Source organism: Phaseolus vulgaris, chromosome 6 (assembly GCF_000499845.2).
Source record: "Phaseolus vulgaris cultivar G19833 chromosome 6, P. vulgaris v2.0, whole genome shotgun sequence".
Classification (NCBI taxonomy): domain Eukaryota; kingdom Viridiplantae; phylum Streptophyta; class Magnoliopsida; order Fabales; family Fabaceae; genus Phaseolus; species Phaseolus vulgaris.
Genome location: NC_023754.2, coordinates 23,578,287 through 23,600,615, shown reverse-complemented (window position 1 = coordinate 23,600,615; position 22,329 = coordinate 23,578,287). Strand labels below are relative to the sequence as shown.

The window sequence follows — 22,329 nt, the reverse complement described above, 5'->3', positions numbered from 1 at the left end:
CTAAACAAATTGTCTTCTTTTAAAATACCTTTATTTCACTTCGATATATAATTATAATACTGTAATTAATATTTATTGTTGGAAATCCTATAAAGATTATGAGATTTTATAATATAAAAGTAGGTATAAATTTTATTTTATAAGATTTTGTTAGATTTAAAATTTATTTTTTTAATATGGTATCAAAATCATTTTGAGTCTATCTAATGAGTGTTTATTGGACTTATTAGACCACTTGCTATATGACCGTTATCGGATCATCCATAATATACCATCGCACGTATGAGTTGACAACCTCAACGTGAAAGATGTGTGTTAGAGAGTCCATATTAACTGCAAATTAGGACATTTCATGAGTGCAAATCTCATCTTATAAACTGACGATTTTATGAGATTGAGTTAGGTTTAAAGTTTTCTTCTTAATAAATATATATTATTGATATAATATATATATCTTTATTTGTTTAAGAAATTAAATTTTTTATTTTATTTAAGTAATTGGTGATGCTTTGATGTTATTATTTGTTGTTGGTGAGATGAAGATTTAATTTTAAATACTAACAGAGTTAAGTTTAAACTAAGGTAATAATTGTTTTGAACCACTCTAGAATCATACAAGATTACAGAGAATTTTATGAAAGATCAAACTAAATAAATATAATAAATAAATTACCATTTGTATAATTTAACTTATACAAGTAAAATATCTTTATAATTTATCATCCACATGCACAAATTATTTAAATGAGAGAAAGTCAAATAGATTTTTTAGTTCCCCCAAGTTTAATATTATTATCCTTTTATTCTTTGTAGGCCCATTTATATGGGCATGAAAGAAATGAAAATCGGGGCATCAACATAGATTTTTTTTTTATCTATTTAGATAATTATATATAACCAAGTTTTACTTTTTATATTACATTAATTAAAAAATAAGATAAAAGATTTATACTAATTAATCACCAAGTCACCAAAATGTACTAAATCGTCTCATAAGTTGAGAAGAATTAAGATAAAACATTGACACTGTTTGGATAAAAAAAAATAGTACTGATGGAGAAGAAGGAAGATGCAAATCTAATTTATTTGGATTAGGATGAATTTGGACACTAGGATTCCATGAAGTTATACAAATGTCCATGTTTTTGGTCTGAACATAGTACATTGTATTTATTATGCCAACTTTTCTATGTATTCCATAATTCAATATCTTTATGTTTTTAGTTCCCAATCAATTATATTAATCTTTATATTCTTTTTTTTTATCAGCAATCTTTATATTCTTACATAATCAATTATTATTATATTATAAATTAATAATGATTATCTTTATATTTTGAGTTGATATTTTACGTGTTATATGATTAATTATGGGTGTATTTGTAATGGATATATACTACATATTTGGTATCTTTATGACTTTTGTGTAATAATTATTGTTGTATGACTCTAAACACACTTAGTATTGAAATATTTTAAAATTATAAAATTTTAATGCATTTCAAATTATTTTTAAACATTTTTTTCTAATTTTTAATATTAAAATTTAATTTATAACTGAAATATTTATTTGTATGACAATTTTTCATACGAAAAGAAAAGAAAGTATAATATATGTATACAAATAATTCTATTTAGTTTCAAATAAATGATATCAAATAATGTTTTAGTTATGGGAAATTCTGATACTAAAGAAAGCTCTACATGGAAAAGCTCTTAATCAAACAAAGAACAGATAATAGAGAAATTTAGAATTCACCAATAGAAAAGTGACAGATGGTGATGCTGGATATGCGTATGAGCAATTTTGGAAGAGATCTGAAAGAAAAGATGCATACATGTGAAACACACAGTTTTCTGAACTCAACTAACATACTTACATACATAATTCAAACATAACTCGCTTTCATGGCTAATTATTCTCATCCTCACATCTGCCAATGTCTGAGCCGCTTGTTTGGCTTCCGGCGACATTTTCTGGTCACTGTCACCGGAAACCGCCGCAAAACTGGCCAACAGTTGGTGGAGGAAGTGTTGTCTTTGGCCCAAGGCCTACTCCATCTTGGACTCGCACCTGGTCACGTGGTTGCCATCTCTGCACACAATAGGTGCCCTTTGCTTTGCTCCCTTACTCTTAATTTTTCTCTCCCATTTTTTCTTGTTACTACCTCAGAACTACAAAAGTGCATCAGTTTTGAATTTCTACTACTCTTTTAGGAGAATCTTTCTCCTTTTCCTTTGTATTAGTTTGATTTTGCGTTAGTGGTAGTATTATATCACCAACAATCATTAATCACGTTCAGTTTCCTTTAGCAAAGTTTCAAGTTGGAATGTTATAAATGAAAAAGATTATGTTTAGAAAGACTCTCTTGTCCAATGAACTTTAGTATATTATTTGACTTTCTTCTTCAACTTAAGTCATAACGCAATCCTTTAAACTTGGAGCATAATAATGAACATATTTGCATAGTCTGTAATGAAATTAAACTACTCTCTTTAAAAGGGTGTGATGAATTTGTTGTGTTACTTTTGAGGAAAAACACTACGGATATTCAGTAAACATAAATCACACTTGAATTTCTACCAGAATTTTATGCTTTCTTGTTTTGGACCAGGCACAGCACTGGTTGTGATTTTGTTTTGTTCTCGATTCAATTTGACTCTTCGCCCCCCTCCTTGTGATTTGTATTGAGAATTTGAGATGATGATGACATGGGCACGAGCTTGTCCTTCTTAAGGTCAAACAATGCAATAAATTTATATTGTGAAATGTCTACAGCTACAAATACATTTTTTCAAACTTCTGCGTTTACATTTTTTTCATCGTTATATTGTAAATTGCCATGTTGATCCTGGAAACAGATAGGAGCCCACTTATTTAATGAGACCGGTATAAGATTTTACTTAATAATAAAACTATATTAACAAATATTCGATGAGTGTGTTGCTTCTTTTTCTCGTTTACAACAGAATGAACTCGAGCAAGATAATACATATATGTTATGAACTGTTTTACTTGCAGTTTTTGCTTTGTTGATGCAAAGATTTTAGGTGGTTTAAAATATTATATTTTTTATTTATGTTGTTTCTTATGGCTTATGAGAGGCCTAGGAGGCTGTAATTCCCTTGCAACAACAAAGTATTGGTCATTGTTGTATAATCTATAAACACGTGATCCTATCCTATAAAATATCTAGTTAATGCATTTTACTTTTGTGGATGATGGATAGAGGTTTTCTTTTTCAGTGATAGGTATCTGGAATGGTTATTAGCCATTGCATTTGCTGGGGGAATAGCTGCTCCTCTGAACTATAGATGGGTGAGTAAAATTTCTGTTCTGTTGGAGAAATAGCCATTGCATCAATGTGAAAATAAGGAGACTGACCGCACTTGACTAAAAGTATAAGAACTAAAAATGTATTTTTCCCTTATTTTATCTGCACTTTCTTATATCACAATCTGTTTCATATACCAATCATAAAGTTATGCTTTAAAACAAATTTCTTTCCTGCAGAGTTTTGAAGAGGCAAGATTAGCATTGGCTGCAGTGAAGCCAGTGTTGTTAGTGACTGACGACAGCAGTTACACATGGTACTCAAATCTCCAGCAAAATGATGTTCCATCTCTGAAGTGGCATGTTTTGTTGGATTCCCCTTCCTTAAATTTTACTAAGTGGAACGGTAGGAACATCACTGGGTGCTTAGTCATCATTGTGGAAAATATACATGAAACCTTTTTTCACTTGAATGATCTTTATAACTTATTGATTTTACTGCCTTGCAGTGTTAACTCCAGAAATGATTAAAAGGCATCCTGTAAAGCTTGAACCATTTGATTATTCATGGGCACCTGAAGGCACTGTCATAATATGCTTTACTTCAGGTTCAAGATTCTCACTCAGTTACTTTTCCTCAGAACTCCAATTGATTGTGGTTTAGGGGTTAGTAGAGAAATAAGGCAGGCAGGGAATTTAGTGGTGACTGGAACGAAATACCAAGATTCTAAGACTATTTATGAAATTTTTTGGATGAAAACTATTGCTACTTAGATAGGAAGATTTTTGGTTGCAGAGGGAAGTTGCAAATGAAATCCGGGTTATTTGGAATAAATCATGTAGTTGTTAAGCTACATAAAAGGAAATAGAAAAAACCTTCCACAGAAGGCAATCATTTTTGTGTATATCAATATTTCCAAAATTGCTGTTTACATATATAAATCTTTTATTCCACTGAAGGAGGTCCCTTTCAACACCACTGACATGACCTTTTAGTAGTGTATGTGCTACTGCTTAAATATTATTCTAAGGGTGTTAATTTCTGATCAAATATATCTTCTTTTTGGTTCCTGAAATTGTTGTATTCTTGACTCTAGGAACTACGGGAAAGCCTAAGGGAGTCACTCTAAGCCATGGAGCTTTGCTCATACAGTCCTTAGCCAAGATTGCCATTGTTGGCTACAATGAGGATGATGTATGCCATTCCGTGTTACACTGAGGCTGTCAATATTAAGATTTTGAATATGGCTTCTCTTAAGTGAGAAAATATAAAGTAAGTAATTTCAATCATTGATGAGAAAATCAATGATTGATATCCCATAACATGAATAATTTGTTAAGTATGTGTAAACAATATTGATTGTTAATTTTCTCATCAACGACTGAGATTTCTCACTGTACACCCCAAAGCAAGTTGCTTATTTTAGAGGATCCGGATCCTAAGATTTTACATACGTGCAAGACACATGGTAAATCCAGCTGAAAGATGATTAAGTTTTCCATGTTAATGCCATTTGTTCTGTTACAGGTCTATCTGCATACTGCTCCGTTATGCCATATTGGTGGCTTGTCATCAGCCATGACCATGCTTATGGTTGGAGGTTGTCATGTCTTGATGCCAAAGTTTGATGCAGAATCAGCTATTGGTGCCATAGAGCAATATGCAGTGACATCTTTTATCACAGTTCCTGCAATAATGGCCAGTCTGATTTCTGTAATTAGGTATATTCCAGTCTCAATACAAACAAAACTTTGTCGATTTTTGAAAGAAAGATTATCACCGTTAGGTTTCAAGTATGAGTTTGGTCTCACATTGTGTAGGAATGAGCCTGAAAAGAAATGTAAGAAAAAATATTTATGGACCCATCTTCTTAAGGTTTTGGGTTAAAAATAGTGTCTTAACTTTTTATATGAAATGAATCTATCTGACATTTTTTCTATCCGACAATCAAAGTAAATATGCTAAATTAGCTTTGGGATCTTTTAACCTGCAGTAAAATGAAATTATATTTTAGCTGCTCAAGATAAATGTTCTAAATATGTCAGGTTTTATGGATCAAACTCTCTTTCATCCTTTTTGTTTCTAATATGCTAACAGTTCTTCTGCATAAATGTTTTGCTATCTTCTTACCTTAGAAACCAAGTATCAGAGTTCATGTTTACAACTTTCTCAATCTAGATTCGCTGTTTTGATAATTTTAGGCCCAAAGTGATATGGAAAGGAGCAGAAACTGTCAAGAAAATACTTAATGGGGGTGGAAGCCTCTCACATGAGCTCATCAAGGACACTGGCATATTCTTTCACAAAGCTAAACTTATTTCAGCTTATGGTAGGTCTTTCTTATCCCCATGTTGGCTAGAAGAAACTTTATTGTCTAATTTAAGATGGTAAAAACTTGCATATGAAATTTCACTTGTATTAACATACTTTTGCATGTAAGTGCTTTTAGGTTGATAGATTTTTTACTCTTGAAAATATGAATAAGAAAACCAATGAAACTAGGAGAAGAAATATATATAAATGAACAATCTAGAGAGAGAGGTGATACAAAATTAAGGGAGAAGAAGGAAAAGGAAACATAAGAACTTAGAATAAATTGCTAAATATTTAGCCAACAATCTATCATACAATTAGAACAAGTAATTTACAGCAGAACCTGTGAAACAAATTGGATACACACTTCAAGTAATCAACTTAACCGTGGAACAATCAAAAGAACCATATCGGAAGCCAAATCTATGACATGCTTAATTCCATATTAAAAGATTATAGCAAGGCACTGCTTATTGAAAGCCCCATTAATTTGAACCAATGTGCCAAGAAACCGAAATCCTTTGCTGCTGTTCCCAGTGCTTAATGTTTTCTTTTTATTAAGATCCCAGATTAGTATATGTAGCACTAAAAGCGTATGGTGAAACAGAAATCTGGTCCTGCCATTAAATAAATATATTTTATCAAAGAATTTCATTTAGAGCTATTTAAAGTTTATCTCCTACTTAGTTACCAGAAATATGGCCGTAGCCTAGTTTAATCATCTTCCTACTTCAAGCTGCTTTATGAGATATTGGAAAGCCATTGATTCATTTTTTACCTATTACTGGTAGTATTTGGTCTACTGCAATAACATGATGAAGGAATAGCATCTCCAAATCAGTATCTATGAAATCACTGGTTTGATTTAGTAGGCTGGAGAACATTGTCTTAACCAACGGAAAAAAAACAACCCAACAAACAGCTATGTCTACATTGAAGAACGTGTGCTTCTGTTTTTTCACTATGACAAGATCAAAAGTTTCACTTTTCTCCTTTTTTTATTTTATCAGTATATGTTTACTCAAGGCAACATACCAAATGACAAGAATTTATAATGTCTGATGGCGACTGAAATTGGACCATTTGAAAATTTCTCTACTTCTCTTGTGTGTAATAGATGGAAATTCACTGGTCTGGTCTTATAGCCTTTGTCTGTTTCATTTATCAAAGGGATGACAGAGACATGCTCTTCATTGACATTCCTGACACTGTATGATCCAATGGATGAAAAGACACACAGGTCCCTTCAAACATTTGCTCTGGCAGCATACAAGTTTATTCAGCAGCCACAAGGTGTTTGTGTTGGCAAGCCTGCACCCCATGTTGAACTGAAGATAAGTGCAGATGCTTCTGGTCAAATTGGGAGAATTCTAACTAGAGGACCACACATAATGCTTAGGTATTGGGAAACTCACACAAATCCATTAAGTCAGAACAATGAAGCTTGGCTTGACACAGGTGATATTGGATCAATTGATCATTATGGTAATTTGTGGCTTCTTGGTCGAACAAATGGTCGAATCAAGAGTGGTGGGGAGAACATTTACCCTGAAGAGGTAATAGAAGTGTCACTTAACTTGCTTGCCTTATCATAAAGAACTAATTTAAACCAAAAGAATGTGCTGCTTTATTACAAATTGTTATCCTTCAAAAGGATGAATTAGTTCTCATATCATGAATAATCAAAGTGGATCATAATTGCATGAATTAAGATACTAAAATAATAAGGTTAATGATACTTACCTTGTGATGCCATTGTTTCTTAGGTAATTCGAATCTATTTGAATGCTTCTATATAAATTTAATCGTAGTATGGAATCTTCCTCCTCCTCTTTCTTAAATTTTGACTATCAGAGCAAAAAGTCTCTTGTGTACACATAAAGAAAATGAAACTAAGACCTACCTTTCCATGAAGGGTTATAATAGTTTATTCATTTCCATTCATGAAAGTGTCGTGTTTATGCAAACTATATCCTTTCATGGTTTCACTCATCACAGATCCATTCAACTGAGGCTATAACTTTCCAACTACGTTCATTGTGAGAATATCCCAAGCAACCAATGTTTAAATAAACCAATGGTACGTCTAGAAATGAAATTTGTAAGAAAAATAACTAAATAATATTGAACATTTATGTTGTGCATGTTCAGAAGTTCATCAAGTCTTGCTTCTTTTGCTCAGTTAAATGCTTGCCTTCACTTTACTTATGGCATTTACAACTCCATGGAAGGGTGAACATATATTATTTGTTTGAAGTAGGTTGAGGCAATTCTACTACAACATCCAGGGATTGCAAGTGTTGTTGTTGTGGGAATCCCAGATGCTCAACTAACAGAGATGGTAGCAGCATGTATCCAACTTGGAGAAAATTGGCAATGGTCAGAGCAGTTGAGTGTTTCAAATGAAGAGTTTAATCTATCTAGAAAGAATCTCCAGCTACATTGTATAGAAAATCATTTAAGCAGGTATTTCTCCGAATCCATGTTTGTAAGAGAATACTTTAGTAGCTTGGTTGGGGGAAGCAAAAGATGATTTCTGTTTATTCTCTTTTCAGGTTCAAGATACCAAAAATGTTTATTGCATGGAAAAAGCCATTTCCACTCACTACCACAGGAAAAATAAGAAGAGATGAAGTCAGAAAGGAAGTTATGTCTCTGCTACAATCTTTACACAGTAATCTTTGAACATTCCATGGCTCCATCTGCTACCATCGCATGCTTCTCATGAGAATTTTGACCAATCCCTTTAGTTCACTCGTCAACTTAAGTACAATTTTGTATCTCTAAGAATTTAGTAACTGTTCATTATTGTATCACATATTTTTATTTGTTGAAAATATTCTCTTATTCGTTTATTAATAAGGAATCATTAAATAAAAGCCAACTATTTTAGATTATAAAATTCTTCGTTAAAACATCAATTTATACAGACTAAAACAAAACACTAAACAGTCCAAACAATTTAATAGACTAAAACAAAAAAAAAAAGGTCATTCAGAATAACATACAGTTTATCATAATTTTTAATAACAGCTTTACTCTTTCATAAAGGTTAATTTCAAATTATCTATTCTAAAAATCTTTTGAATTAAGCTTTATAGAATTTTTAAAACAGACTTTATGGAATAAACTCTTATATAGTATATAAAATGCATTACAAAACAATTTTTTTGAAAAAAATATTTTAAAATAATCTTTTTGAAAGATACTATATACTTTTCAAAATGAACTTTTTGAAATAAGTTTTTCAAAACATAGAAAACATATTCAGAAATAAGATTTCTAAAACAATATTTGTAGAACAAGTTTTACCTAACATATATAACACAGTGATGTGGTGCAAAGGGAGTATATTTTAATCTTTTATGGAGTGCAGGTAATAATAATTGAAGAGTAGGAAGAAAAAGCTGTATCACCTTGTGCTTTTCTTCTCAGCCTTTTTCCTGCTTTTTATTCTCCTTTCCTTCGCCATTGAGGTTTGAGTAAACCTCAACTTAAAAAAATGACGTTTAATTCAATATATATATATATATATATATATATATATTTATTTGATATTTGTACAACTAGGTGTCATTGATTGGGAGACCGATCATATTATCGTCAAATCACTCACAATCTAACCTACATGTCGGGTTTTTGACTTCTCGATTAGGTAGGACATGATTAAGCTTGACTATTAGGAAGAAAAACTTGATTACACACTAAAAAGCATAACTAGACAAGTATTAGGTATGCACTAATCCCTCTACGGAGAAATGTCCATTAGAAAATTCTAAATAGGAGGAGACCCTTAAGGTAAAAGGTAATAATTGTTTTAATTGTAAACTTTCAAATCTGAGTATAACTACATCTAATTTATACGTTAGAGTGTATTTGCAAATATCTCCACACTATACAAAAGGAGTAGAGATCGAGACAAAGAATCAAATGACTTAAAAATCGAATAATTTAATAAAAAAAAATTCACCTAACAAGAACAATGTTCATTGGACGAAAACAATCTCTATTTCATCAAATTTAAAACTAACTCATTTTAGTCCTTTATATTTTGATGGTGTTAAAAGCATATTAATATTTAAGAATTAAGAATTTCATAGAAAACATTTAAAGACATAAAAAAAACTTCAAAATGAAAATTTAGATAAGTTATCCACCTATAAAGTAAAATTGAGTTCTAAACTATAATGTAATATATTTATTTACGTCAATTTCGAGAATCAAAATTTAAAATTAAAGCATTTTTTAAAATAAAATCTGACGACCAGTTTTTTCAAAAAAATAGAGTTTTTTTTTATCAAAATTGAAGAATAAAATAAAAAAATACTATCTAATAAGTATTTGGGTGTATTTTGATTTTTAAATAATAGTTATAACACTCAACCTTTTCCCATTTGATGATACTATACGGAATTAATAACATGTGTGATACAATAAAAACAATAATAGTAATGTGATACACTTTTTAATGGATGATAATTATATCTTAAAATTTTGCAAAAGTCAAAGATGGTAAAATAAATTTTGTAAAAGTTGAAATTTGAAATTTGAAACATAAGCCAACAAGATAGAACAAGATAGAACATGATGATAATGATGTGACCATGATTGCTCAACAAATAATTTGTATGCATGTCTTGTGGGGACAATAAGTACGTTGAGATTTTTTTTAAATTATTTTTTTCTAGGTCAGACATAAAAATAATTGTTTTCCCGAAAAACAAAAATATAAAAAAACCCATAACTTTTCAAGTATAAGAGTTTAATTATCAAAGTAATAATTTTCTTACATTATATTAATACGGTAATTCAAATAAATTAGTCTCAAATCCCATAAATAGGTTTTTAAGTTCAAGTTTTACTACCATTAGAATAAAATACACATTAAATAATTTTGTTCAATAAAATATTATAGAGAAAACAAAAAAAAAAACTATTTAAATACTAAGGGAAAAAGGTTAAACATGTGTTGGTTGACAGCTATATAATGTGTGGAATTTGTTGACCCACTAATCACTATCACTTTCATATTCAAATCCATCAATAAAATAAAATATAATTACAATTATAACTTTACTTAGTCTTAGCCATTTACAGACAAAGTGGGCAGCGCATATATTCTCTATCACTTTAACTTTCATTATCATAATCAGTATATAATTAAATTAATTAACAATTTATTCAATAACTGTAAAATCTTAACCAAACTACCTTCTTAAGTCGTATCAACATATAAACAAAATACTCATCGTTTTTATACAAATTTTTGAAAATATTTAATAAATTAAAAACTAAGTAGGAGGCAAATTTATGATTTATATGAAAACAGAAAAAAGGGAAGGAATTTGTTTTTTCTGTTTATTTAATTGGTTCAATTTAATCTTTCACTATTAATTTAAACTAAGTTAATATTTATGCCTGCTACATAATAAAAAAAAACACTGGTAATCATAGAATATACATTCATCATTAGTTTAAACCAAGTAAGAAAAATTACAACATTATAATAATTTTGAAAATTAATAAGGATAAAGTTACCATTTTTAGGTTTAACTGAATTCTATTTTCTTGACCACTTTCTATGTAGGATGTGAAAAATCACAAGTACAATTAAACAAACATTTTAATGATTTAAAAACACAATCAAATTAAATAATTACAAAAACCAAACTAGTAATATAACTTTATATAGTTGATTTTTTTTTGGCTGATAATCTTTAACAAAATATTTTCTCTCAAACATTTGCTTTTTTTATTTTCTTTAATCTCTATATCTAATTTCAATTTCAATAAACTTTGAAAACAATTCATCAGTAATTAAAACAACTTTATTTCATAATTTAAAATATAATTTATATAACTATTTTCTTATCACAGTATCCATTTGTAATATTATTTATTTACCTATACAATTTATAATATTGGCATCAACAAAATAAATTTATTTATATAGATATGGATATAAATTTTCAAGTCAATTTAATAGCAATAAAGAACAGTTAATAATAATAACAACATTTTTCTGCTAAATAATTAATAGTAATAAATAGTGACGAATACATAGTGAAACGTGAGCTTGTAATTTGGAAGTGAAATAGGGTGTATTGTACTTACCCTTCTCCCGCTCGTACCAAATCTTTGCTTCTGCAACTTTTCCACCTTCTTCTCTTCTGCTGCTCCCTCTGCTCCTAAACCCTAGAAAAGGCCACTACCACATTTCAACTCTGCCCCCACCTCCACTCCTCCTCTCTCCAAACGTTTTCTGTCACCTCGGGATTCTCCACAACTTCCTCTTTTGTCTGCTAATTCACCCTCGTACGCCCCAAGATTCCTCTGTTATTATCCCCTGTAAGTTTCCACGCCTTTTTTTTTTTTCTTTCTTTCTCTCTGTTTTCGACTGCTTCGATGTCCTTCCATCTGCATTGGAGCTCCTGTTAATTGCCACTGAACGTTGGTTTTTTTAGTGTGACTTGAATTTCAGCTCATGGTCGTTTTTGTTTCAGAAAATTATGCTGGTGAAAGAATTTTGACTTTGTTTCACTGTATTGATTGTTGAATTTTGTCTCAATGATTTTGGAAGTGATCACAGTGAAAGGGTGTGATGGGAGTTTTGATTTTTTTTTGGAGGGGGCCTGGGGTCATAGCGGTTACCGAACTTTTGTTCAATTTGAATGATTGTTATTGTAAATAATTGAGTAAATTACATGACGGCCGTAGTCTTTTAAAGATTGCGCACTATTTCTTGGTTTTTAAAGATTTACAACAACCTCGTAGGATACCACGATATTTTTCAATTTTTAAGAAGAGAGTGTAACGGGTAAGAGGTGTCACTGTAATGTTTTACAATCAGTTAAGGGGATTCGTTTACGAGTTGAAAAAAGAGAGATAGCTAGAAATTAGAGGAAGACTTTGGGAATTTACTCTAAATAATTAATGTCGAGGTTTGTATTACTAACCTTTTTTATGGCTCTGTTTGTTAAGTTTATTAATTGTTATGTATGTGTTTCCTACTTTGGCAGGTGGTGTGTTAGATTTGAGGGTTTGCCTTGAGCTTGTGTTTCGAATGGCCCCAAATTGTTGATTCCTGTTTATAGAGGAGAAAAGATGGCAACGGAGAGCGTTGCTGTTATGAAGGGTGGTGTAAAGGTTTATGATTGTGGTAAAGAAAGGATGTATGATAATGGTAAAGAGGATGAGAGTGTGGACGATCACACTGATATAGTTGAGGAAATGGAGTCCCTTCTGGCGGATGTCGAGGAGCAGCTGATAATATCCAGGATGGTGAGTGACTCAGTCATAAAGGGCATGGTTAATGCTGTTGAGGAACAGGCAGCGGAGCGAATCACTGAGAAAGAATTGGAGGTGGTCGGGCTAAAGAAAATGCTACATGGGCTTCACGTGGGTTCAGAAGAAACTAAGACATTCTGGTCTTCATTGCATCATCATGAACCCCACGAAGCTGCCGCACATCAGTTTCCAGATAGTGTCGTAGAGCCCGATGGATATATAATGTCTGTAGACAGTCTTCAAATTGCAGCGCACGAGGAGTTAAGTCAGCTCAAGAAAGAAATAAATAAAATTAAGGGGGCTAGTTCCAGCAGAAGAATTAGTTCAGGTTCTGATTTGGTGGGTTTAAGTGGTATTCTGCAGGAGAATATGCCAGAAAAATGGATTTATGTTGATAAAGCTTTGGAAAGTCTAAAAGATGCCGTAGACAGTGTCTGCAGGAGAATGAAAGTCACGGATCGGTTATCAAAGGCATCACTTTCTGAATGGCAACAGGAGCAGGACTTTCAATCAGATATTGAACGGATGGTGATCAGTAATGGTGTCTGGGGTTTGCAACAGGAGTTTGAACAGAAACTGTGGGATCTTTATGATTCTGAAAGTAGAAATTGTTTTAACGAATATAAAGAGATCTCAAATTTGCGTGAGGAATTAGATTCAATTTTTAAAACACTCTCTGTTTCTGAAACCGGACACCTTCTTTCTCATGGATCCTTGGAGAATGCTGAGGAATGGTGTCATAATAAGAGGGTTGATCATTTCCATGTGAAGCTTTCCGCTGATGATTTGTCACCATTAACTATGGAAGAGAATGGCAAACAGGAGGAGTCAAAGATTAACAAGCCTGAGAATTTGGATTCAGCCTCACTAAAGCACATGTCTAAAGAAGATTTGGTTACTTATATTACTAAAATGAGAAGAAACCATGAATCTCAGGTGCAAGAGAAGACTGAAGAGAATTTTCGCCTGAGGCGCGAACTTTTGAAAGAAAGAGGTTCTTCTTTCCCACTAAAGAAGGACAAGGAGTTTGAGCTTTTGAAGAAAAAAATCCCTGATGTCATTGCAAAATTGAATGAAATCCTTGATGGAAATGAGAAAGTACAACAATTCAGTGAAAACATTGAATCTCTTGGCAGTTTAAAGGATAGATTGGATTTCTTAGAATCTGAGAATCATCAACTGAAGGAAACTCTATCAGATAAGAACAAGGAATTTTTGAGTCTTTCTTCCCAGCTTTCTGCTGCAGAGGAAAAATTGTCGCAGGAGCAATTAATAGAGAAAAATTTGTTACAAACCGTTCATAAGCTTGAGGATGATATAGGGGATGCACATTCTCAAGTTTCAGTTATTCAAGATGTATATAAATGTTTCTTTGAAGGTATTGTTAGTGAGTTTAGATGCTGCACTGAAGAATTACATCTGAAGAATAGTTTCATGCAAGAAATATATGAAGTATTATTCCAAGAAGCTTCCCTCAGTGCTCAAGCTTCTAGTGGATTGGGAATTGAGGAAGCAGAAATGGAGTCAACTATGATGCAAGGGATATTGGATATTAATCATATTATATTTAAAGAAACTTTGGTGAATGCAGATGAAGCGTTAAAATTGGAAGTTTCTGAAAAGGAGAAACTAAATTATGAAGTGCTTACATTGAAATCGGTTGTGGAAGAAAAGGAGAAGTTAATCAAAGGAGCAGCAGATGCTTTGGTTCAAGAGAAACAAAAAATGCAGTTTGCCTCCGAACAACTTAACAGTTTAAGAGCTGAGATTGCTCAACAACATAAATTATTTGAAGAGAAAAGTGAAGAATTGGATGCCACTAATGGTAACCTGGTTGCAGCTTTGAAGGAAAATAAACAATATGAGGAGCAAATGCATCAGCTGCATAAAAATATTGAACAACGAACAAACAAAGTTAGAGAGATTGAAGAAGAAAGAAGAGTACATTTTGCTCTTACACAAAAACAACAAGAAGCACTAAATTTGATTGAGGCAAAAGAAAGGAAAACTAGGAAGCAAATGGAATCTACCATTAATCTCATTCATAAATTGCTGACAATGATTACTGATTTTGAAGCTAGAGTAAATAAAGATATTTCAAGAAATTGTTTGAGGTATGCATTAATCGTGTCCAGGTTCTTCTTTTATTTATAACACATTAATTTATCAGAAACTTATGTTTCTATGACTGCTTCTATTGATTAAAGGAATAATTGGGAATTAACTTAGTTATTTTTGTTTTTAAACTTTAAACTTTTTTTAAGACAAATACAAAATACAAAGCTTTTTTAAGACAAATACAAAATACAAAGCTTTTATTTGTATCCATTCATGATTTCAGATTATTTACAAGCAGGAGGTGTTCTATATAAACAAGAAAAAAGTTCCCATTTGAGCAAAGATATTTGTCAGAAGTTTATATTTGATTTCAACTTGGTCTTTGTTAACTGGTAACAGCACAAATTGTTTGAAGAAACCAATATGTTTTAATTTCATATTTTTTATCCTTGTATTTAACAAGCAGTTTTTAATGTCAATTTTGCTATTATTTAAAATTCAATTTCAAATCCTTGTGGTGAATACCACTAGAACCAAGTCATATATGTAATAATCTTTTCAGGCTTGAAAACATAAGATCTGAGTTTCGGTGGATCAATAACCAAACCAACGTACTCAAAACCATGGGTTCGGTGTACAAGCAACAACTAGAAACAAGATCTTCTGATCTCGTAAAGGCTGAAACAGAGGTATCTATTCCAAAACATTCTGTGATCTTTTTCACTTTTGTCACGATGCTATTGGAAACATTGGATTAGGTATATGTGTTTCTGAATTTTACTTTATCTTTTAAGTGTAACCTCTATTGCTCCAATGCAGGATGATACCCTTGAATATCATTATTAGATAGTACTAGGGAACCCTACAAGGTACTGGTTTAGGTGGAAACTTGCCCTGATCACTTGGGATGAGAATGTGATTCAAATCTCAGGGAAGCACAATCAGCTGTTGGAGAGGTCAAGCAATCGTTGTGCTCTCATGGGCAAAAAAGTAGTGCCATGGGTGGTTCAAATGAGTTGTACATGTAGCTTGTGATGATACATAGTAGTACACAGTAAGAGAGAGAAATTTGGAAAACCAACTACATTGCAATCAAGTGAATAGCCTATAGGTTTATGCTGTAAAATACTGGTGAACCAAGATACAGCTAATTCTCAACTTGAAAAGATATAAAGTCATCTAGAAAACATTATTTTCTGAACTAGGGTTTAGGGTTTAGGGTTTAGGGTTTAGGGTGAGATGCCTAAGTTCCACATTGAGTAAGTAGTATGAGATATTCAGTGGAATATTTAAGTGTCTTGGTTCTCTCCCCTTATAACTAGTTTTTAAGGAAGGTGTTTCCCAAGTACTCTGGTGTTATCAATTGGTAGCATAGTTGGTTGTTTGTGCCTCAGAGCAGGCTACTCACGAAGGGGCTGTCCAGAAAGGCTAGGTTAAGTGTCCTAGTCTGTTAGCCACCAAGATGCGGGTTCTTAGGAATGGTGCAATGGTAGGGATTTGGGTATTATGGGTTTTTAAGTCCCGCATCAAGTACAAGTAGTATGAGATACTTTGTGGAGTTTTTAAGTGGCTTGGTTTGGTTCTCTAAGCTAGCTTTTATGGAAGGTTTCCTAAGTGTTTGGGGTGCTTATTTTAACTTTCTATTTTAATCTTCATGTCTTGTAATTGGTCCACCCACCTATATTTGATGTAAAGTTACTTGTTGTTTCAGGTTGATCTTTTGGGGGATGAGGTAGATACTCTTCTTAGGCTCCTTGAAAAAATATACATTGCACTTGATCATTATTCACCCATACTGCAGCATTACCCTGGGGTAAGAACCTTTTGCTTTCTGCACATCTTTTTAATGTTTGTACTTCGTCATAGTGTGTATAATGCCAATATATGCGAGTCTATTTATCTTCCTGATTATTTCTCCTTATCATTTGTAACTATTTTAAGGATCTTAAAAGCAACTGTTCCATTCTGTGTTGAGTTGAGACAATAAATACTTAATGTTAACTGTTGAAGGAAAATCCCTGAAGTTTGTCTTTGGTTTTGAGAATAGAATATCTAGCAAATTTTGTGTGTTTAATATGATATTTTTGTCATATTTATCATTGTTGAGATGTTTTACATTTGTTAGAAAACTGGCCAAGAATAATCCTTACATGACTTGCCCGTCTCTTAAACTAGCTTTTGTGATTAAGTTAGGTATGTTCTAAAATGTTCAGTCCTAAACATAAAGGTTGGTTTATGACGACCTACATTGACTACGAGTACAATCAAATTAGTTCTGTAGGTCTCCATTTCTGATAACCGTCACTGGAACTCATGTTCTCTGGCTTGCTTTCTTTTCCCCACATAATATCACTCTTTTGCACTCCATGCTGCAGATAATAATTTTTTTATCTGTTTTTTCCCTCAACAGAAAAACAATTAAGGCCTTCATTAAACTAAGAAATTAAGGTAATTGCAGTGGGAAGGTAAAAAAGATGAGATATTATTTAAGAAATTAGGGCTCACCCAGAGGAGACCCTGGTGGTGGAAGTGAACAGAGTTGGAAATGGTACCATTGGGATAACCAGGGCTTGTTCTTCCTTGCATTTGGTAGTGCATTAAAAAGTAGAGAGGATCTGGAAATTTCTCTTATTTTGGGATGCTCACATTTGATTTACGAAATGGCATTTCCATAGCTTTAGAGTATACTATGAGTAAACTGAGATGCAATGGAATAGTCATTTTCTGTCTTAGTTTGGTAGATTTATGGATGGAGGAGTTACATACATTGAGGCAATCTAGATTCAAAATTACGTTAGTCATATAACCACTTAAAAAAGTCAAATGACTTTATGTTCTAATCTAGTACTCTTCTTGGCCATTCATGTACAATCTAATGGTCAAAATAGCTTCCTTTCATCACATTAAACTACTCCTTTCTCTTGTTATTAATTATGAACATCTGCATTAGACATTTTCAGGCGTAATGTTCAATTGAATTTTTCTACTTTATTTAAAAGACGAAGTGTTTGACGTTTTGCTAAAAAGTAACATCTTATTTGTGAGAACAATTTATGTTTGCATAAATTTAGTATATGGTATTAGTTATCATTTTTGTAAAATCGAGGGATATTAGGAAAGGAAAAACTAAATCTCATTAGGAAGGAATTCCAGGCTCCATGAGACTTGGGGTCTTCATTGATGCATGGATCCGGCACATAGCAGAGTGGACATGACTAGTGTAACCAATTGCCAGAATGGCAACCATGAAATTGGAAGGAAATTCTTTTGTGGTTTGTAATCGTAGACAAGGAAAGGGGAGTAGAGAGAGGAAGTGGAGGAATGTGAGTAAAAATTAGTGGAAGAGTACAAAACATCTCAATTGCCCTGGTATTCTGTTCTGAGACCACTTCTGTATTTTCAAAATAAACCTGTTAATGTACTATCACCGCCATAGGTGGATGAGCTTCCTTTTTAGCATTAGTAAACTGGAACTGTGTACAGCTGGCATACTAATTCAACCCCTTCATTCAGCTAAGAATTGTGTATTATTAGATAGATAGCTAATGATGAAGCTCCAAGCAGAAGTTTTTACTGGTTTTAGCGTTCAATTAGATTTGTGTACCTTCAAAGAAACATGGGCATATAATTTTCTTTTCAGTTTGTGTCTATCGTATCCAATAGTCTTTCTTTGTGAAGAAGGTTGAGATGATTTTACGTTCATATGAATAGAATAGTGTGTAGTGTGTCCAGCTTGGTCTTCAGAAGTCCCAACGTATAAACTTTTTAATAGTTATCCATTCATTTTGCAGATAATTGAGATTTTGGCGCTTGTGAGAAGAGAACTGAGTGGGGACTCTAGAAAACTTCTTTAATTGTACGTTTTGGCCAGGTAAATTGACAGACACCCTGTTGACACAAACTGCATCTTTCCACGCTCTGGATTTGTTAGACCCGGAATTGTGATAAGCAAATCATTATCTGCAAGCCCCCACATGATCATTGATCAACCACACTGGATGTGGATATTGCAAGTTTGCAAGTAACTTTTCAGGGAGCACCACCATAGTGTTAATTGGTTCATTTTTTCTTCTTTCTATTAGCTTCATCTATACAGAGATCAGAGAGGCTAGAGGTCTGGTAGTTCGATTTCTTTTTCATTTTTTTGGGTTCACTTCTCATGTCTATAACTGCAGAGCTATGGCGATGCTATTGCATAAATTATTTTAGTCCATGCTGTCTTCTGTTAAATTACTACATTGAGGAACTATGTGCAAATCTTCCAATGGATACAGGTTACAAGTTGTACAGTTGTTCACATAATATAGCAGCTGGCTGATGTGTAGCTGCTGGGTTTTTGTTCTCCTTAACACATTTTTGAGGAAAACAGCAACACAAAAGAACCAACAACTTGTGCAGTTGCTAACACCGATTTTGCCATACTCGAATTTTGTATCATACTAGGAGACATGCTTTGGTTGGTTGACACTAGTATATCACAAATTTGCCTCCTTGTAATTCTTACTTTGCCTTCCATATGAGCTAATTCATTAGCTTTTGTACATTTTGTTTTAATGAGTTTCTACATGGCTTATTGATACTTTTGGGTTATCACAAAGTGTATAATATTCTTTGGCATTCAGTGAATTGTGTTTAAAATGGTTATTACCATTATTGTCTATTGTTTATTCGCCTGAGACTTTTGAGATGCTTCTCTAGATGGGACATGTGAGTTAGGTAGTAGCTATCTGTTTCTATGTACAAAAATTCACTTGAATCTGTTTTGTAATGGGGGAACCGCTCATGTGCACTGACAGAGACATGTACCTTAGTGTTTAGTAGGGAGAAAAGAAATAGAGGCTGTGAAAATAGGTAGGTAGCAAAAGAAAAGGACAAAAATACATAAAAATATTGATTATTTAGTTTTAATAAAAAAGTGGAAATTGAAAAGGATGAAAGAAAAATTCGTGATTGTTTATATTTTAAGGATAATTGGCTGTGTTATAACGTGATTCATTATGTAAAAAAATCCGAAATGTTATCAGGTTTGCATTTTTTTGACAGTTTTGGAATCAATTTCTATTAAATGTTAAACACAATCGTGTAAGAGTTGTTTCAAGTGGTTTTGACTAATCTTCTCATAACATATGATTTATGTTTTTTTAATCTAATAAATTTTCATATTAGAGATAATATATTGTTAACAAATCAAATCAATTATTTTGTCTTTGAAATAGGCTATCCCTTATAATTATTATTGATGAAGAGACATTTTAGTGTATAGAAAAAGTCACCGACAAGTTTTATTATTGATTGAGATGTATCATTCAACATCAAACAAAGTTTATTATTCATTGATGAGTTAACCAGCATATTATGGATCCTTAAACCAGTCAAACCTTGTCTTACTCAAACTCTTAATGTAGACTTTTTATTTTTAATTATCAAAGTTTTGTAATTAATGTCGCGTAACCAAAATATGTTACAACAATATTACATTGTCACAATGCTTTAACATTTCGCATACTAGGTTATCATTTAACAGTGGAAAGGAAAATAGTAAAATTTTATATTAAAAAACTAAAAGATCTATTTTTTTATAAAGACCAAGATGATATATATTTAATGTAAAAATATTTTTACTAGTTAATGTCTATTAATTTTATATATTTTTGAAATATTATGTTATTTATAAATATCTATTAATAGACTAATGAAGTGTTTATATGAATTACCTTCACGTCAACTCATAAGAAAGGTAAGACATTTAAACTTATGGGAACATTAACACCTACAATATTATGATTTTCTAACTCAAATGTTATACTAGTTTGGTTCTTAATGTATATATATAATATAATGCCATAAATAAAATATTAAAAATATATATGATTAAGAATATATACACAGTTTAATTAATAATAGTGTATCAGTCTCTGATTAATAATACTGTATCGGTATTTCTAGTACATAAGATTAAACTAAGGTGACATTTTTATTATAGGATAAAAATATTTCTAACAATGTCCGATTGTGTTATGTGAAAATGTTGAGAAAATTCAACACCAATAAACTATAAATATTTCATATAAAAAATTAAAATACGATATTTTCAATCTAAAACATTAATACAATACTGATCTTTTCTTATATAATATTTTCAGACCCATCTTTATTGCATATAAAATCCTATCAACAAAATAAAAATAAAAACAAAGAAGTGCTGGTAGAGTCAATGTACCTGGATAGCAATGATCAATTCGATGTAGGTTAAAAGAAGGAAAAGAAACACAAAACTGTGAATTTTTATTATTATTTTATTGGTATGAACTATTTATGAGCATAGTCTAAAACTATATTGGGAAATGTGAAATAATTGAAGTGGAGGGCAATATAAAATATGTAGGGTATAGTATATAGTACAAGGGTAATGTGGAAGCAAAATAGAAGGACCCTTCAAATGGTACTGCCAGTACGGAATAATAACATAAGACACAACATTGTTTTACATAACATTATTGAATTTATTCTTAAAATTATCTTCTGGTAAAAAAATTTGGTTGATTATCTACTAATATTATTAAGATTATGTTTATCCATACACAGAGTAAATAAAAGGATTATGAATGAGTGACAAAGATATCTTTTACAGTGTATTTAAATTCTTTATCTCTTTACTTATAAATCATTTATAAATATCTAATACTTATCTTTGAATAACAATTATTGAAAAAGGAAAGGATGAAGATGATAATAGGAGGACAATGGCATGTGACCCATCTCATCTCATTATCATCACAAATTATGGATTATGGAACCACTCTTCCCATCCATCATTGCCTCCCTCTCACCATTTTCTTCAAATTATCTTCTTTGCATTTTTAATTTAATATAACTTTTTAAATAAAGAAAAGAGGAAATAGTACTTTCATTTTTTTAATATTTTTGATATCTTACAGTTATAAAGTTTCATCAATGGTTTTCTTCAACTGCACTCTTTTTATTATCTTACCATGTGCATGAATTTAGGATATTGAGTATACACATTTTAGTTTAAATTTATACTTTATGATTTTTATGTAGAAAAGGTAAATATAATATCATGTATGGTGATAAGTTTATTAACTTTATATTTAATATCTTAAAAAATCATAACATTAGTTCATCATTAACTGAGTATAATTTTGTTGTCATTAATAATACAGCTCTGCACTCATACCATATGTGTATGTTAGGGCAATAAATATTTGAGAGAATAAAGTAATGTAATTTGATTCGTTACATAAAAGCTTACCCTAAACTTTTTTAGATGTCAAATCAAATAAAGGAAAAGTTTGCTACTGTTACCGATTATGACACATGAGTTAGAAGAAGAGAAAAAAGATAAAGTACCTATCCAATAGTGTCCGTTACTTGG

The 22,329-nt window shown here is 31.6% G+C and overlaps 2 protein-coding genes across 5 annotated transcripts; both read left to right on the top strand.

Moving 5' to 3' along the window:
- The first annotated feature begins 1,833 nt into the window (after nt 1-1,833).
- Nucleotides 1,834-8,425, top strand: LOC137832024 (2-succinylbenzoate--CoA ligase, chloroplastic/peroxisomal). 4 transcript variants are annotated; one of them, XR_011084503.1, is made up of 11 exons: nt 1,835-2,108; nt 3,247-3,319; nt 3,515-3,680; nt 3,784-3,882; nt 4,372-4,469; nt 4,803-4,996; nt 5,477-5,604; nt 6,759-7,144; nt 7,587-7,668; nt 7,849-8,054; nt 8,144-8,425. XR_011084503.1 is itself a non-coding variant. In XM_068639984.1 (10 exons), the coding sequence occupies exons 1-9, from the start codon at nt 1,909-1,911 to the stop codon at nt 7,629-7,631; spliced, it is 1,389 nt and encodes a 462-aa protein (XP_068496085.1). In that variant the 5' UTR covers nt 1,834-1,908; the 3' UTR covers nt 7,632-7,668; nt 7,846-7,980. The 4 variants fall into 4 exon arrangements, 3 of the variants coding, with proteins under 3 accessions (XP_068496085.1, XP_068496086.1, XP_068496084.1); XM_068639984.1 differs by lacking the exon at nt 8,144-8,425 and having other exon boundaries at nt 1,834-2,108; nt 7,846-7,980; XM_068639983.1 differs by lacking the exon at nt 7,587-7,668 and having other exon boundaries at nt 1,844-2,108.
- Nucleotides 8,426-11,660: 3,235 nt separating this feature from the next.
- On the top strand, nt 11,661-19,586 carry LOC137832023 (WPP domain-associated protein). Its single transcript, XM_068639982.1, has 5 exons — nt 11,661-11,936; nt 12,608-14,989; nt 15,496-15,622; nt 16,645-16,746; nt 18,725-19,586. Exons 2-5 carry the CDS (start codon nt 12,693-12,695, stop codon nt 18,785-18,787), a joined length of 2,589 nt encoding a protein of 862 aa, XP_068496083.1. The 5' UTR covers nt 11,661-11,936; nt 12,608-12,692; the 3' UTR covers nt 18,788-19,586.
- Nucleotides 19,587-22,329: the final 2,743 nt, after the last annotated feature.

Excerpts from the sequence above, each read along its gene's own strand:
- LOC137832024 (XM_068639983.1), top strand. The coding sequence starts at position 1,909 with ATGGCTAATTATTCTCATCCTCACATCTGCCAATGTCTGAGCCGCTTG. Across the intron at positions 3,681-3,783 it reads AAATTTTACTAAGTGGAACG|TGTTAACTCCAGAAATGATT; the intron begins GTAGGAACATCA and ends ACTGCCTTGCAG. Across the intron at positions 4,470-4,802 it reads TTGGCTACAATGAGGATGAT|GTCTATCTGCATACTGCTCC; the intron begins GTATGCCATTCC and ends GTTCTGTTACAG.
- LOC137832023 (XM_068639982.1), top strand. The coding sequence starts at position 12,693 with ATGGCAACGGAGAGCGTTGCTGTTATGAAGGGTGGTGTAAAGGTTTAT. Across the intron at positions 14,990-15,495 it reads ATTTCAAGAAATTGTTTGAG|GCTTGAAAACATAAGATCTG; the intron begins GTATGCATTAAT and ends TAATCTTTTCAG. Across the intron at positions 16,747-18,724 it reads TACTGCAGCATTACCCTGGG|ATAATTGAGATTTTGGCGCT; the intron begins GTAAGAACCTTT and ends TTCATTTTGCAG.